Consider the following 13,288-nt stretch of genomic DNA (forward strand, 5'->3'; position numbering starts at 1 on the left):
TCGTTGAAATAAATAGAGCACTATTATTAAAATTCGTTTGTTCCCAATTCTGTTACACTGAAGGGTTGCAGAAGAAATAAAACTGTTGAATCATGATTAAATACTCGATATATCCAACTAATCCAAGAAATGTGAATACATTGTTGCATGACACAATCAAGGTTAATAATAGTTATAATTGTGAAAACTGGAATCCCATAACCAAATACTCACCTAATGACCCTCCGAGTAATGGTACTCGTTTCAGAATTGGTAATAGTATGAGTTTGAAAACTCGGTTCATGATCAATTCAAACATTGGTCCTCTGTACAAGTAATTAAACAAGCTCGAAAGTCTTCTCCTATATTCTGACTCTATAACCATACCAGAAGTAGCAGGTCGTTCCATAATGACTCTGTCTCGTTGCTCTCCTTCAATCATGCTCACTGCTTTTTTGCTCAAATACAGTGAGAATAATTCCATGAGAAGTGACACCACAAATGGTGTCCATGACCTGAAACCATACTTGGCAAGTAGAAAACCTGTTTGTTTGGGTGGAAAAATTAGATGATTTCGAAAATCATGAAAAAGTAACAAGCATGGACACATGTAATATCACAAGCATAATTTCACAAGTATTGAAAGGAATCCATTCCAGTTCCAAAACACAAATGATCTCACAGAATAGCCAACTACTTACTGTACACCGCTGGTTTAAAAGCATAGATCACTTCTGATAGATATAATAATATTTTCCCTCTCGTTCCATTCATATCCTTGTCATGTCCAGCCAACAATATATACACCTGTTGAGAAGCATGACCTAACTGCTTTTCCAATTCTGTTGTGGTTGGTACTGCCGATTTACCACGACTCAAGACAGCAAACATTTCATCAGAAGATGGTATTTTTCGTCCACTTCGTGTTCCAATTTTGGGCTTGGCTTGAGTTTTTTGTTTTTCTCTGTACTCTTCGAGAGCTTGCTTTTCTTTTTCAAAGGGATTATATTTTGGAGCAACGGGTAATAATTGGGCCATAGGCATATTCACAACTTCTTCATCTGGTGGAAGAACGGTATAATTTAGGAACATGGGTACATTGGTTTTAGATTTGAAAACGGCGACTAGTTTGAGAACAGCTCTGTGATGATTGGGTGAATTCATTGGACATGCATGTGATGAAATGGTGATGGAATGGTTGTTTGACCAAAAATTTGATGTTGTAAATTTTTAACTGTGTTTGGAATTGAGTTGACAATTTCACGTACCTTATAATTTCTGTTAGAATAATGACATTCCAATAATTCCTCCTTCCAGTTTTTTTCGATTTGTATTCAGTTTTGAAAATAATTTCAACAAGTAATATGAAACATTCAATGAGTCTTAAAAACTGTCCAACTTTGTGATAGTAGGTGAATCGTTCATCCATTTGAATATTCTTGTGTTGTAATTTGTGCTTGTCTGCCACATAATCTTGATACCAACCAATCGTTGTGATGACTGTGGAAATTTTTTCTGTTTCTAAAATGTCCAACAAGTGATTTTCAGTTTCAGATTCTTCTGAGGCAGGTCCAGTGAGATCCACATCCGTCCTTGATCTACTACCGAGATACATTAAATTTCCGAGAGCTTTTAAAAATTCAATTCTTGACTTGTAGTTAATAATAATCTTTTCGACAAAATGTTGCCATTTTTGTTTGGAGGTCCAAAGAGATTTTAAAAAGGATTCTTGTTCGGGAGGCTCCTTAATTTCTATGGTGGTTATTGTAGCTGAATCTGTGCGATCGTCATTTTGAGAAGTCAAATCCACTTGTTGTAAAGTCACCACTGTGCTATGGTTGTCATGTTCTTCCGAATTATTATTCATGCTACTGCTTGTATTATTAATAGTAATGGATATTTTTCTTTTCGAAGAAGGATCCTCTTCTTGAATATCAAGCTCCTCATATTCAGGCATGTTTGATTGGAATTTTTCATTGATGTTGGGATGGTCCGTTGATGAAGGATTTGGACATGTTGCAGATGATTCAGAGTCATCATTCGGAATATTTTCTTTCAAAGAAGACTCCTCTAAAAGAGTATTATAATTTTCAGAGTATCCTAAATGTTGTGTTGGACTTTCCTGGTGTTCATCTTGATGTATTAAATTATTTTCATGATTGCTACTATTTACAGTATTTTCTTCTTGCGGATGTTGATTATCAGCTGTTGTTTCCGTTCTGTGTTGATGATGATCATTGTTATTTACACCTGAATCATCATGTGTTTGTTTTAAATTATTTTGATCTACGGATATTGTTGCTTCTGTTGTCTGTTCATTCATACTAGTCGGAGCAGCAGTTGTTTGAAGTACTGGCTCCACGACTTCCTTGTCATGAGGGTCATCCAAATGTTGTTGATGTTCCTTGTTGTGTTGTTTCTGTGGAGTTTGAGACTTGTGAGTTTTTCTCGGAGGCATTTTTTCAAATGAGGAAAATTAAACTTTTTGAAATTCTCCTTATCATTCATAACAAAACATCGAAATCATGTTAACAACCACTTCATCAGAGTTTATTATTGTCTAATTTGTCATGAATACAAAGATTTGTTCAATAATAAAAAATCAAAAAAAAATGAAACAATTTTCCTTTTTCAATTATCAACCTGGCAGTGATGGTAATAATAATTTGACTTTCGGAGGAGCAAGTGGTAGCAGCACCAATCCTACAACAACGTTTATTAATTATGATCCACAACAACAAGATAGTACCAGTGTAGGAAGTGAAACGAGTGGATCCATGAATCCACCAACGACCACTTCCCGAAGAGGAAGAAAGAAATCATCATCAAGAGCATCGGGTGGTTCTTCTTCAGCACAGAAAAAGAAGAAGAAAACTAAAAGTAAAAAACAACAAGAAGCAGAAGAGGATGAAGAAGATGAAGATTTGGAAGAGGAGTTTGCAACACCTCCGCCAGCAAAGAAAAAGGCTTCCACACCACAAGATGTGGATGATGATGAAGATGCTAATGATATCGGATTGGATCAATCTTCAAATACTGGAAATGAGTTTTATGGATCTGGAATGGATGATGAAGATATGGACGATGAAAATGATGAAGATAATGACGAAGATAACGAGGATGAACCAGTGGAAGGAAAAAAGAGAAAACGAAAATCAAAATCTGGTGCCGAGTCGAAAGAAGGAGGACCAGGAAGAAAAAAGGCGGATATTGCTCCTCATATTCGTCAAATGATGTATGGATTTGGAGACGTGAAACATCCATTACCGGAAACTGTGGCCCTAATGGAAGAATTGGTCAAGGAGTATGTGCATGAAATTGTCATGGAGGCTACGAAAATGTCAAAACGAGGAAAGTTAAATCCAGAAGATTTGATATTTCTCATAAGAAACGATACAAAGAAATACCTCAGAGTGGATGAATTATTGAGGAAATATCAAGAAATTAAGAAGGCCAGAGATTTTTAAGATTATTAGTTCCCGAGGATTATATTTTAAAGCCCGAAAAGATGAAATTTTTACACATCAGCTTAATTGAGCAGCTCTGAAATTGTTATTGATGTCCTTACGTATTTTCTCTGAGGTGGTGGGGTTGTTGTCGAGCTCGACGTTGCCACAGTTAGTACTTGATGATGTGATGGTAAGGATGAAGATTGATTGGTTAGAGTCAGGAAAGAAGTAGTTAGAAGCGAACTCACCACGTGAGGAATAATTCCATTCTCATGAGAGGGTAATGAGTGTGACGAAGAGGAGGATAATTGTTCATTTTCCGTGCATGCCGAGGATGTTTTGGCCCGTGTTTGATCTTGGCATTGCCCATGTGTGATGATGTCTTGTTTGTTTCGTGTGGACACGATTATAAATGGTACTACCGTGTTGGAGTACATGTCCTTGTCATTGTTTTGATTGGCATCTTGATGTGGCTTATCACATGCATGAGATGCACCGCTAGCCACACTTGCTTTTTCAACACCAACCACACTCTTGTTCTTCCAGGTATCTCTTCTTCTTCGTTGCCTTTTCTTTCTGATTCCATCTTCCAATTTCCATTTCCAATCTCTTATTTTCGTTTCACTTGGGGTGTTTTGTGTGGAAATCATGTGGTGTTTTGAAGGAATGGAAATCATGTTGCTCGGCAGTACCAAACGATGATGACATGGAAACAGCGCTGTTTCACAAGCTGTGGTCATTGTTCTTGAGCGAGGGACAATGGTTGCTGAAGCGGGCAAATCAACATGTTGACGATCCAATAAAGACAACGATGACACTGTGTGAATGTCTGTGGTAACTGTACAACCATTATTACTCAAAGGACCACATTCAACAGAATACTGTGATGTTCTCATCACTGCAGGCGTTTGAGTAATGGCATGAAAAAACTCCTTGTTCCTTCTCATGTTTTGTGGTCTGATGAAAGATTCGTCGAGATTAGAGCTTACAACCAATAATGTGTGTGTTGTGATATTTGTTTTGTTGTTGTTCTATTCTGCGAGAAATGTCTGACAATTACTTTTTATCCCTAGATACTGGTTTTGTGAGACATTCGGTGCATGGTCATGACAAACATCGCTTCCTTTGCCTCTTCGATCGACCCAACATGGCGCAACATTTGCGGATAACTTTTGCAGTTAAAGGACAAAAACAGTGGACATGATATTCAACTTTCAAGAAGCATTCCAAATCTTCTCAAATGGACAACAGCAATGTGTGTTTGATGATGTTGGGTCTCGTTAAGGTTCAGTGACACAATGTCGAATCTCAAGTTCTTCGTTACATACTCAATACAATCTCCACTCGCATTAAATCACCAAATCCAGCTGTGGTATACAGAATGGACGTAACGATTTCATGAAATTTCACAAAAGTGGCACAATCATGCGACGTCGAGTGAAAAAGAAGAACATGATTTTGTTCGTGTGTGATCAAGTCACGACCAATGGAATCATCTCTCTCTAAAAAAAACTTACTGTGCATGATCGAATCGTATTGTTCTCGGTACATCTTGGCCATTAACTTGACCGTATTCCAACGAACTTCTCCGTAGATGTGTTCTGTTCAACGTTGAATCCGATTATGTTCATCGCAATGTGTCGCAACGATTGATGGCGCCGTCGGTGTCCACGATGATGATGATTTCAAATTGAATTCGTACAACAGTTGTCAAAAAAAAGCAAACCATGGTTGATGTGAAAATAATTTCAGTGAAACAGTTGGACATGTTTAAAATGTACCACACATTATATCCCTTGGTACCAACTAACTTACCAAATTGTGGTTCCTGTAGAGTTCCATCTTGAATTTTCTTTAACAATTGTTCTTGAACAATGACCACACGCATCTTTCGGACTGTAACGTCTACCTCATTGGTAATTCCAAAGACATACCATTCACTGTGATGTTTTAATTTCATGTCTATTATTGAGAATTGGGTCAATACTTTCACATGATCTTTGAGAATTGTGTTGAAACTTACCTTGTCTGAAATAACCAGAAGCACTCACGTTTTGTGAAATGACAGATTGAATCAGATGCAAACAAAACCACTTGTCATCATCTGGAAGAATAACAATGGGTGACTCACTCGTAGTATTGGCTGCTGCTTCCTGAATTAATTGAACAACAGCTTGATTGTTCAAGACCACTTCATCGAGATTTTTGCAGAAAATGTTTCTCACTTTAAATGTGTTGGTTTCGTGATCAATAAAATTCAAACTTGCTGTAATTCGTTGTTCAAAACATCTGTTGTGTGTTGTTGGTATATAATTAATACATTGGAAACAATATTGGAAGGTCATGACGATGAGAACATGATGACCAATGGTTTTGTAAAGGTCAGAAATTTGTTTTCATTCACATACCGTTGTTTGTAATTCTTTTCCATCTTGTAATAGGAAAAGAATAGAGTAGCAATGGCATTGGCTGGTAACACTTTTCCAACGAGTAATAAATTAGAAAGAAGTGTACTCCTTTTTCTAAGAAAAGTTCTAATTTTTTGAATAAATCCCATTTTCTGTCTTGTTCCTTCTTCATATAAACGTTCTTGTTCTAAATGTTCAATCACTTCATATTCGTCACGTGATGGCTCATAGGCATGTTTCAACTTTTGTTTAATTTGTTCACTGACTGCTTTTTCAATCTCTTTCGAAATTACTTGTGAATCAATTTTGATAATTGTTGAAGTTGTGGTTGATTGGGGTTGAGTTATTGGCATGTCAACATGACTTGTTGCCGAAAAATGATGAAAAGTCGAGTGGTCTCCTGGAGTTGTCAATTGATTTTCCATTGTGTGAGTGGAGACTGCAGATGATGACACGACTTGTGGTGCCTGTTGCTGTTGTTGGATAATGACAATGGTTGCAGTGGCAGGTGGAGCGGATGGTTGTTGTGAAGAATTTGTTGTGGATGATGATGTCTCTAATACTTTGACATTTTCCACAATTTGTGAAGTCGTAATTCCAGAAATTGCTGATCTGGCCGTGTTACTTTCGTTGTTACTCTTTTCATTGTCTCTCTTCTGATGTGAAAAGTGAAATTGTTTGTTTTCATACACGCGAGTGTTGAGATGGAAACGGACATGACTGCTCTTGGATGGTTTACATGAAAATGATGAATAATTGTTTGTCCTTCTGTGGTTGCTGATGAGAAGATCTTGACATCTCCGAGCCCATTGCTGTGTGATGTTGGTGTACGTCTTGGGTCGATTCATATTTTTTCAAATTGAAAAAAGCGGTAAACTTTTTGATTATCTCACATCAATTTCAAGCGATTTTGATCACGCAAGTTGAGTTGATTGGCTCAAATTGGAGTATGCATGTTCACACAAGAATTTCATCATCGTTGATGTTCTCAACGGTGTTGTGGAGATGTGTATTTAGGATTATTGTTGACAATGCAAAGAGGTAACAATGGATGTGGAATTGCTTTCGAGGATTGTCCTGTGGTAAAAAGATTTTCATTGGTATGAGTTTGAAAATTGGTTTGTCTTAGTGGCTCCATTTTCAAATACATGACACAAAGAGTTTGTGCGAATTGAAAGGTTGAACTGTTGTTTGCAAGATCAATCAGTTTCATAAAAATCTCAAGAGGAATTGAACTTACAATTTGGGATCTATTAGAGTCGATTGTTGGTGAATGATCTTTAAGGTTGGAATGCAGCGTTCAGATTGATTGGTAAATTTAATACAGCAATGATAAACCACTCGTCTCTCTGCATAATCTTGAGTGATGGAGATCACATCAACCACTACCACAAAGAAAAGACAATTTGTTGAATCTTGGCATTTGATAATTTTGAAACTAAATAGCATGTGATTGTCACCGTCGTATTTCAAATAACAATTCAAATCTTACCCATAATCCGTAATTTTCTCGCCTTTCTCTAAGGTTGACATGAGAAACTCCTCCACATGAAAATGATAAAACTGGCTAGCGTGTGTGAAACTTGTTTGCAACAAGTCACTCCTTTTAAGTAATGGAACATATTCAAAGGAGACATTGTCACTTAGTCCTTTGTGGATGCATGAATCTTGATGATCTTCAAGAATGTCTCTCTCGAATGGATCGTGCACTTGGAATTTAGAATGGATGGCGGTGGGTTTCAGCAGAAATAACTCTATGGTATTCGAGGTTGGCAGTGCAATCAAGTACGATTGTTGTTTGTTTGTGGAAAATTTGCTATGACTTGTACAGAATGAATAATAATGCCTAGTAGCGTCATGATGTTGTGATGATAACATGTTAACGCTTCCATCTTCGTCTTCTGTCCAATAATTCACCACATGAAACATTGGATTAAAAATGCTAGTATTGATATCTGTCGAAGAGCTATACCTAATAGTGACAGAATAAATGTTTCCTTCTGAAATATTAAGAATGTTAGGAAATATTGAAAGCAGAAAAATTTTCTCAGCTACAGTTGTGCAATATTGGTAAACAAAAAACACATCTTCCTCAATGGATTCAGTCACATGGAAATGAATGTCGTTCACCATAAATTTGGGAATGTAATCATCGAGAGAAATGTTCTTATTCTTTACAATTGTTTTGTAGTCTGGATTTGATAGTAATTGACCATTGGAGTCAACTGTAGGGAAATTTGTATTTGTAGCATTGTTGGTACCATGATTTTGCATTTCTTGTGGAAGGACGTGTCTATTCTTTTTAAATAATATTTCTGTTACATTGTTGGTCACTAATTGAAACATGACGTCCAATTTTAATCGTTTGTGCACGTCAAATTGGAAAAACACAAGGAATAAACGTTTTTTAGTGCTATCTAACATCTGATGTTCAAATGAAGCGTTGGTAGAGTCTTGAGCAATGTCATCTTCTAAAGTATATGCAATTAAATGATGACCATTTCTAGTAAATCCCAGTGAAGCACATCTTTTGTCCGTCCAAAAATAATAATTGGTGATTCATTAGTAATTAAAATTGATTTCGAAGCAAGTTGAAAATAAATAATTGATTAAATATTATTATTAATAATAATTATGTGTGATTAGAGACGACAATTTCATTCGCATTATTGTTTTGTTACAGCATTTTCAACACAATCCTACCTTTTCAATAATTTTTTCTCATCTTCAATACTAGTGATCGGAATCAAATCCACCTTCTTTCCAACCGTATATGGATTTTCTCTTCTCGCAGCTCCTCCCATGAATTTACAATCAATAGATCTATAAAATAAATTTTTCAACAATCGGTTTCTTTTATGACATTTTGAGATTTTTATCCGTTCTTCCACCACTCCATGATTTGCATGCATTGGTTTCTGCTCTGAATGATCGCATTGAGTTCTTTTCAATCGTTGCATTTTTTTTGCTGCTTAAAAAAATAATTCAACAAGGCTTTTCCGAAAATCTTTCAAAGCCTTATTCCTGAATGAAAAGATGAATCATTGGATTGGATCTGAATCATCCCAAATCATCATCATCTCACAGAATTTTACAAAAAATCATGATCAGCTTTTTTACTTGTTGTAACTACTTGAATATTCTCAGTATTACTACAAAGAAAGAAATTCATTACCACCAATCAGCAGTGAAAGATTTATCACTCGGATGACCAAATGGACAACCTGTTCTTGAATGATGACCCGAAGAAGTATCTCCACCGGTACCACTTTGACCATTATTCTCATCATCATCCTCACCTCCTCCGAATACACCAAAATCATCCTCTTCCACATTTGCTTCACTTTTCAATCCACTATATTTTCTGAACTCTTCGGGAGTGATGGCATGGTAATTGGCGTTTTGAGGAGCCTTAAAAGAACGGAGCCAAAAAGCACGATCAAAACTCTTCAATAACATGTGATCTTCTTGATATCGTTCGGGAAAGTCTGGAATTTTAGAGAGAATGCTACACATGAGCATGTCAAGTTGTTTGTGTGTGTAGAAGGTGATTTTTTGTTCCTTAATTCCAACTTGTTCCATAATGTCGACTGGAACTTTCCATTTAATGTTACACAAACCCTTATTTCTTAATTTGGTAATGTAATGACCCATGGATCCAGTGAAATTCATTTTGATTCCCAATGCTTTGCAAATATCGTCGACAAAATGTTGACAATTACATTTCTGTTGACTGTAGCGATTGTGAACATTCCAATCGGCAATGACTTGACTCACACGATCAATGCATGAATCCAACTCTTTGGTTGAAATTTCTTCAATGTCAATGGCGAGAGTGGCTGCATTGCTGTAACAACGACGAGGAATACACAACGAACTGGAATTCCATTCAATGAGCCATGGTCTGTGTGACGTGAATGATGTGTGTGAAATATTCCAAATAGGAATATTCAAAGGAAATATTCAGAGTTCAATACATGTATATCAAAACACGTGACTCAATACAAGAACAGCACGCTACTTACCCAATAATGACTCCAGAATGGAAGAGACCAAATTGAGGACTGGCACTTATACTACTCATAATTGGTGACAATAATCGTCTCATGGTTCGTTCCTTCTTATTCTTTGCAATTTCAGCAATGACCAATTTGACCTTAATGGTGTCTTTGAATCGAGTGGACAATAATTTACTCTCACGTTCAGCAATTTCAATATCTTCCGGAAGTCTCTCTAAATTACATTCAGATTTTGTATAATCCGAAGCAGTGGAACTGAGCGCACTCGATAAGGCGCCCATTTTTTTCACATTTCTCATGGAACTGAAGAGTTTCTTAATGGCTGTAAATTCCTTATTCAAGTATGCTTTTTTGATGCCATCCACAGTTCCCAAATTGTCAGCATATTCTTTGAGATCATCATCGGACATGTTTTGAACTTTTTTTGAAGAAGCTCTAATTTTTCCGATAATGACTTGAATTTTCTCTGCATAGGACACATCAGGATAATTCGAAATGGTGTTTGTTTCCACTGCTGTGTTGTTGAGATTGGATGAAGATGACGACGCTGATGATACTGACTGATTGTCAATCAATGAAGATTCCACAGGCTTAAACCCATTATTCATAATTTCAATTGCAATTTTTGTGAGAGTTTCAAAAAGTAGTGCATGCGTAGCCATTGCATAATTGGGTTGAATTTTCTCAAACACAAACTCAGAATATTCATTTGGTTTGGTCACGGAAAGGAAAATTTCACCATCAATTTTTTGGGCAATGAACATTTCTTCGTGAGCTCGTGTCCAAGCAAAAATGCCATTGGTTTCATCTTTTAAATTTGAAATACGAACGTCACTTCTCAACATGGAAACAACTTCGTGGCAAGTCAAGGTACGAACGTCACGATTTTTGATGACTGTAATTCGAGGTGCAGCTCTACTCACAAAACTGCTGGATTTTCCAGTAAGTTTGTCATTTTCTTGTCGTTGAGTTTCAAATTTTACGGAATCTGGATTGAATACTGTATTAATATATTTGTTGATGGGTGTAGAGTGGTGTCAGATGATGTTTCATGTTGTGAAATTTTGAGAGATGTTTTCATAAGTTCAAACAATGAAGAGGTCATCATTGATATGGAATTCAAACAACATTCGTGGATCCATGATATCCATAATATTTGTTTCAATATCATCAATTCATCACACATTCTTTTCACTTACCAAATTTGTTTTGTTTCAAATGTTGGATGGCCTGGAAGAGTTTTCTTACATGGCCGAACCAAAATATCAATTGTCCAATACAAGCATTCTTACGAATGTCATCCTCCGATGAAATTGTATTCACCAGTTCATTCTTGAGAGAAGAACCTGTGGGATAGAGCTTGATGAAGGTTTTATAGTACTCGCCGAGACCAATGAATTGAAGCCAAAGTTCAATGTCTTTCTTGGTCCACTCATCGAGGATTAGATCTAATTTTGGTTTGTGCACAATGATGATGATGATTGAAGTGTTATTATTTGAACAGTGCAAGAATATCAATAATTTAACATTTACAAAATGGATGTGATGGTAGTGAAATCATTTAATTAGGATCAGTGATTATAGTGTGATCGTGCATCCCCGATTTTGGGTAAATGTTCATGTACACAGCACCACAACAAAAAAACCTACTCGACTTGAATGGCTGAGAGGGCATATTTTTTTAAATGAAGTGTTTGAAAGACAGGTGACAACGTTGAGCTGCTTCATCGATTGATTGGATGAACAGTATATTGTTTAATATTGTGCTTGACCTAAATCTTTCCTTAATTTCATCCAATCCATTTCAAAATCCATCTTGTATCCCATTCGATTGAAGAGGTTTGCAAACTTTGTTCGTAAATAATCATAGTCAGGCCGTTCGTCAAATTTTAACTTTTTCACGTAAAGGAAATATTGCGTAAATTCTATTGGCAATCCTGCACACAGTTGATTCACCGAAATGTTCATCTTCTTTTCTGCAATTTTTTCGTACTTCTTTTGCCGATTGTTGGCCATCAGTCCTTGCCAAGGTAAACTTCCATTCAAGAAATAAACAAATAAATATCCTATGCTTTCAAGGTCATCTCGTCGACCTTGTTCGTATCCTAGATGTGAGTTGGTGCTTGTGTATCTGGCTGTTCCTGTTAAGGATTTGTTTTTTCTCATGGGTATGTGTTTTAAACCTTCCCCTTTTTCTTCTATCATGTACTTTTTAGCCAAACCATAGTCGACCATATAAACATGATGAGCTTTTTCTTTTCGTCCCATAAGAAAATTCTCAGGTTTAACTGGAATTAAGCATTGTTTTAAAAAAAAGATATGTAGGTTTTAAAAAGTCAATTAAGGAATCGGAAATTGTAAACATTGAGGAGATCATCAGCAGGAATAGGCAACAAATGGAATGAACCCATTCATAAAAGCTTTTTTGTTTCAAAATGTGAACCATTGTTCAACTTACCATCTCGATGAACGAAATTTTTCTCGTGCAAAAACTGAATCCTAGATATTAATTGATCTGCTAAAATGAGAACTGTTTTGAGGGAGAATCTTCGGCTACAAAAACTGAATAAATCTTCCAACGATGGCCCTAAACATTCAATGACCATGACATTAAATTCTTCTTCAACTCCGTACCAAAACAGTTTTGGTATTCCTATAATCTCTTGTGATGTGTTTTGGGAGTGTTGGGAGAGCTGAGTAATCGAGTCCTGGCTTTTTGAGAGAGCCATTGCTTGATTGGGTTCGTTCTGACCCGGTAATGAGAGAAGAGTTTTTTTGCTATTCGCTATTGGTAACCCCCATAGAATCTTGTAAATTTTTGATTCTGCCAAGAGTTGAGGGAATTTAGATTTTACTTCCTCAAACTTGATGGCCACTTCCTGATTGTTGCTGATGATTTTTCCTGCATGTATTGTTCCAAAACTTCCGCTTCCAAGTTTTGCACCCACCAGAAATCGTTTTCCAATGAGTCTAGGTATTTGAGGTTTGTAGGGAGGAATTTGAGCGATTTCATGCGCTCGTATCGTTGGTTTTTGTTGTTGTTGCTGTTGTGCTCGTTTATCAGTGTCATTTACATTGGCCCGTCCTCGGGGAGAGTTCAAATTATGAGGAGCAACAACATTGGTGGTCGGTGGTTGTTGAGAGTGGGGGACGGTTGTTGTGTTCATTATTATTATTTGGGGTGAACGATGAGAGTCGTTTTTTAAGTGGATGGAGGGAGGACGGTGAGAGTTTGTAAAAGCAAAACAACCAGCTTGCTCGGGTGTTGTTGTGGGGTTGGTGATGTATATCACGGATCTTTAACAATAAATAATTTTAGAGATGGACAAAGAACAGATGAAGAAAAGCTTGCATAATCTCTCGAGATGATGGTGCGTTCGTTGTTGTTGTTGAGAGGGCAGTTTTTTTTGAATTGGGCGAATAGACACAACGA

General features: G+C 36.6%; 7 protein-coding genes across 7 annotated transcripts; 1 reads left to right on the forward strand and 6 right to left on the reverse strand.

Moving 5' to 3' along the window:
* Window positions 1-52: 52 nt before the first annotated feature.
* Window positions 53-2,437, reverse strand: C9374_009381 (Peroxin 16 (Pex16), putative; the record flags this gene model as incomplete). The annotated part of the gene is made up of 4 exons (XM_044699562.1): window positions 53-117; window positions 214-522; window positions 681-1,120; window positions 1,248-2,437. The coding sequence occupies 4 exons, from the start codon at window positions 2,435-2,437 to the stop codon at window positions 53-55; spliced, it is 2,004 nt and encodes a 667-aa protein (XP_044544732.1).
* A 154-nt stretch (window positions 2,438-2,591) lies between these two features.
* Window positions 2,592-3,446, forward strand: C9374_009382 (uncharacterized protein; the record flags this gene model as incomplete). Its single annotated transcript, XM_044699563.1, has 1 exon — window positions 2,592-3,446. One exon carries the CDS (start codon window positions 2,592-2,594, stop codon window positions 3,444-3,446), a length of 855 nt encoding a protein of 284 aa, XP_044544733.1.
* A 62-nt stretch (window positions 3,447-3,508) lies between these two features.
* C9374_009383 (uncharacterized protein) lies at window positions 3,509-4,375 on the reverse strand (the record flags this gene model as incomplete). Its single annotated transcript, XM_044699564.1, has 1 exon — window positions 3,509-4,375. The coding sequence occupies one exon, from the start codon at window positions 4,373-4,375 to the stop codon at window positions 3,509-3,511; it is 867 nt and encodes a 288-aa protein (XP_044544734.1).
* Window positions 4,376-4,748: 373 nt separating this feature from the next.
* Window positions 4,749-6,684, reverse strand: C9374_009384 (uncharacterized protein; the record flags this gene model as incomplete). Its single annotated transcript, XM_044699565.1, has 5 exons — window positions 4,749-4,795; window positions 4,946-5,029; window positions 5,244-5,390; window positions 5,452-5,717; window positions 5,837-6,684. 5 exons carry the CDS (start codon window positions 6,682-6,684, stop codon window positions 4,749-4,751), a joined length of 1,392 nt encoding a protein of 463 aa, XP_044544735.1.
* Window positions 6,685-6,824: 140 nt separating this feature from the next.
* Window positions 6,825-8,796, reverse strand: C9374_009385 (uncharacterized protein; the record flags this gene model as incomplete). Its single annotated transcript, XM_044699566.1, has 4 exons — window positions 6,825-7,020; window positions 7,077-7,274; window positions 7,329-8,363; window positions 8,540-8,796. The coding sequence occupies 4 exons, from the start codon at window positions 8,794-8,796 to the stop codon at window positions 6,825-6,827; spliced, it is 1,686 nt and encodes a 561-aa protein (XP_044544736.1).
* A 211-nt stretch (window positions 8,797-9,007) lies between these two features.
* Window positions 9,008-11,530, reverse strand: C9374_009386 (uncharacterized protein; the record flags this gene model as incomplete). Its single annotated transcript, XM_044699567.1, has 4 exons — window positions 9,008-9,740; window positions 9,862-10,855; window positions 11,055-11,303; window positions 11,506-11,530. The coding sequence occupies 4 exons, from the start codon at window positions 11,528-11,530 to the stop codon at window positions 9,008-9,010; spliced, it is 2,001 nt and encodes a 666-aa protein (XP_044544737.1).
* Window positions 11,531-11,610: 80 nt separating this feature from the next.
* Window positions 11,611-13,022, reverse strand: C9374_009387 (uncharacterized protein; the record flags this gene model as incomplete). Its single annotated transcript, XM_044699568.1, has 2 exons — window positions 11,611-12,143; window positions 12,314-13,022. The coding sequence occupies 2 exons, from the start codon at window positions 13,020-13,022 to the stop codon at window positions 11,611-11,613; spliced, it is 1,242 nt and encodes a 413-aa protein (XP_044544738.1).
* Window positions 13,023-13,288: the final 266 nt, after the last annotated feature.

The sequence above is a fragment of the Naegleria lovaniensis genome (assembly GCF_003324165.1).
Source record: "Naegleria lovaniensis strain ATCC 30569 chromosome Unknown tig038, whole genome shotgun sequence".
NCBI lineage: Eukaryota > Heterolobosea > Eutetramitea > Acrasida > Naegleriidae > Naegleria > Naegleria lovaniensis.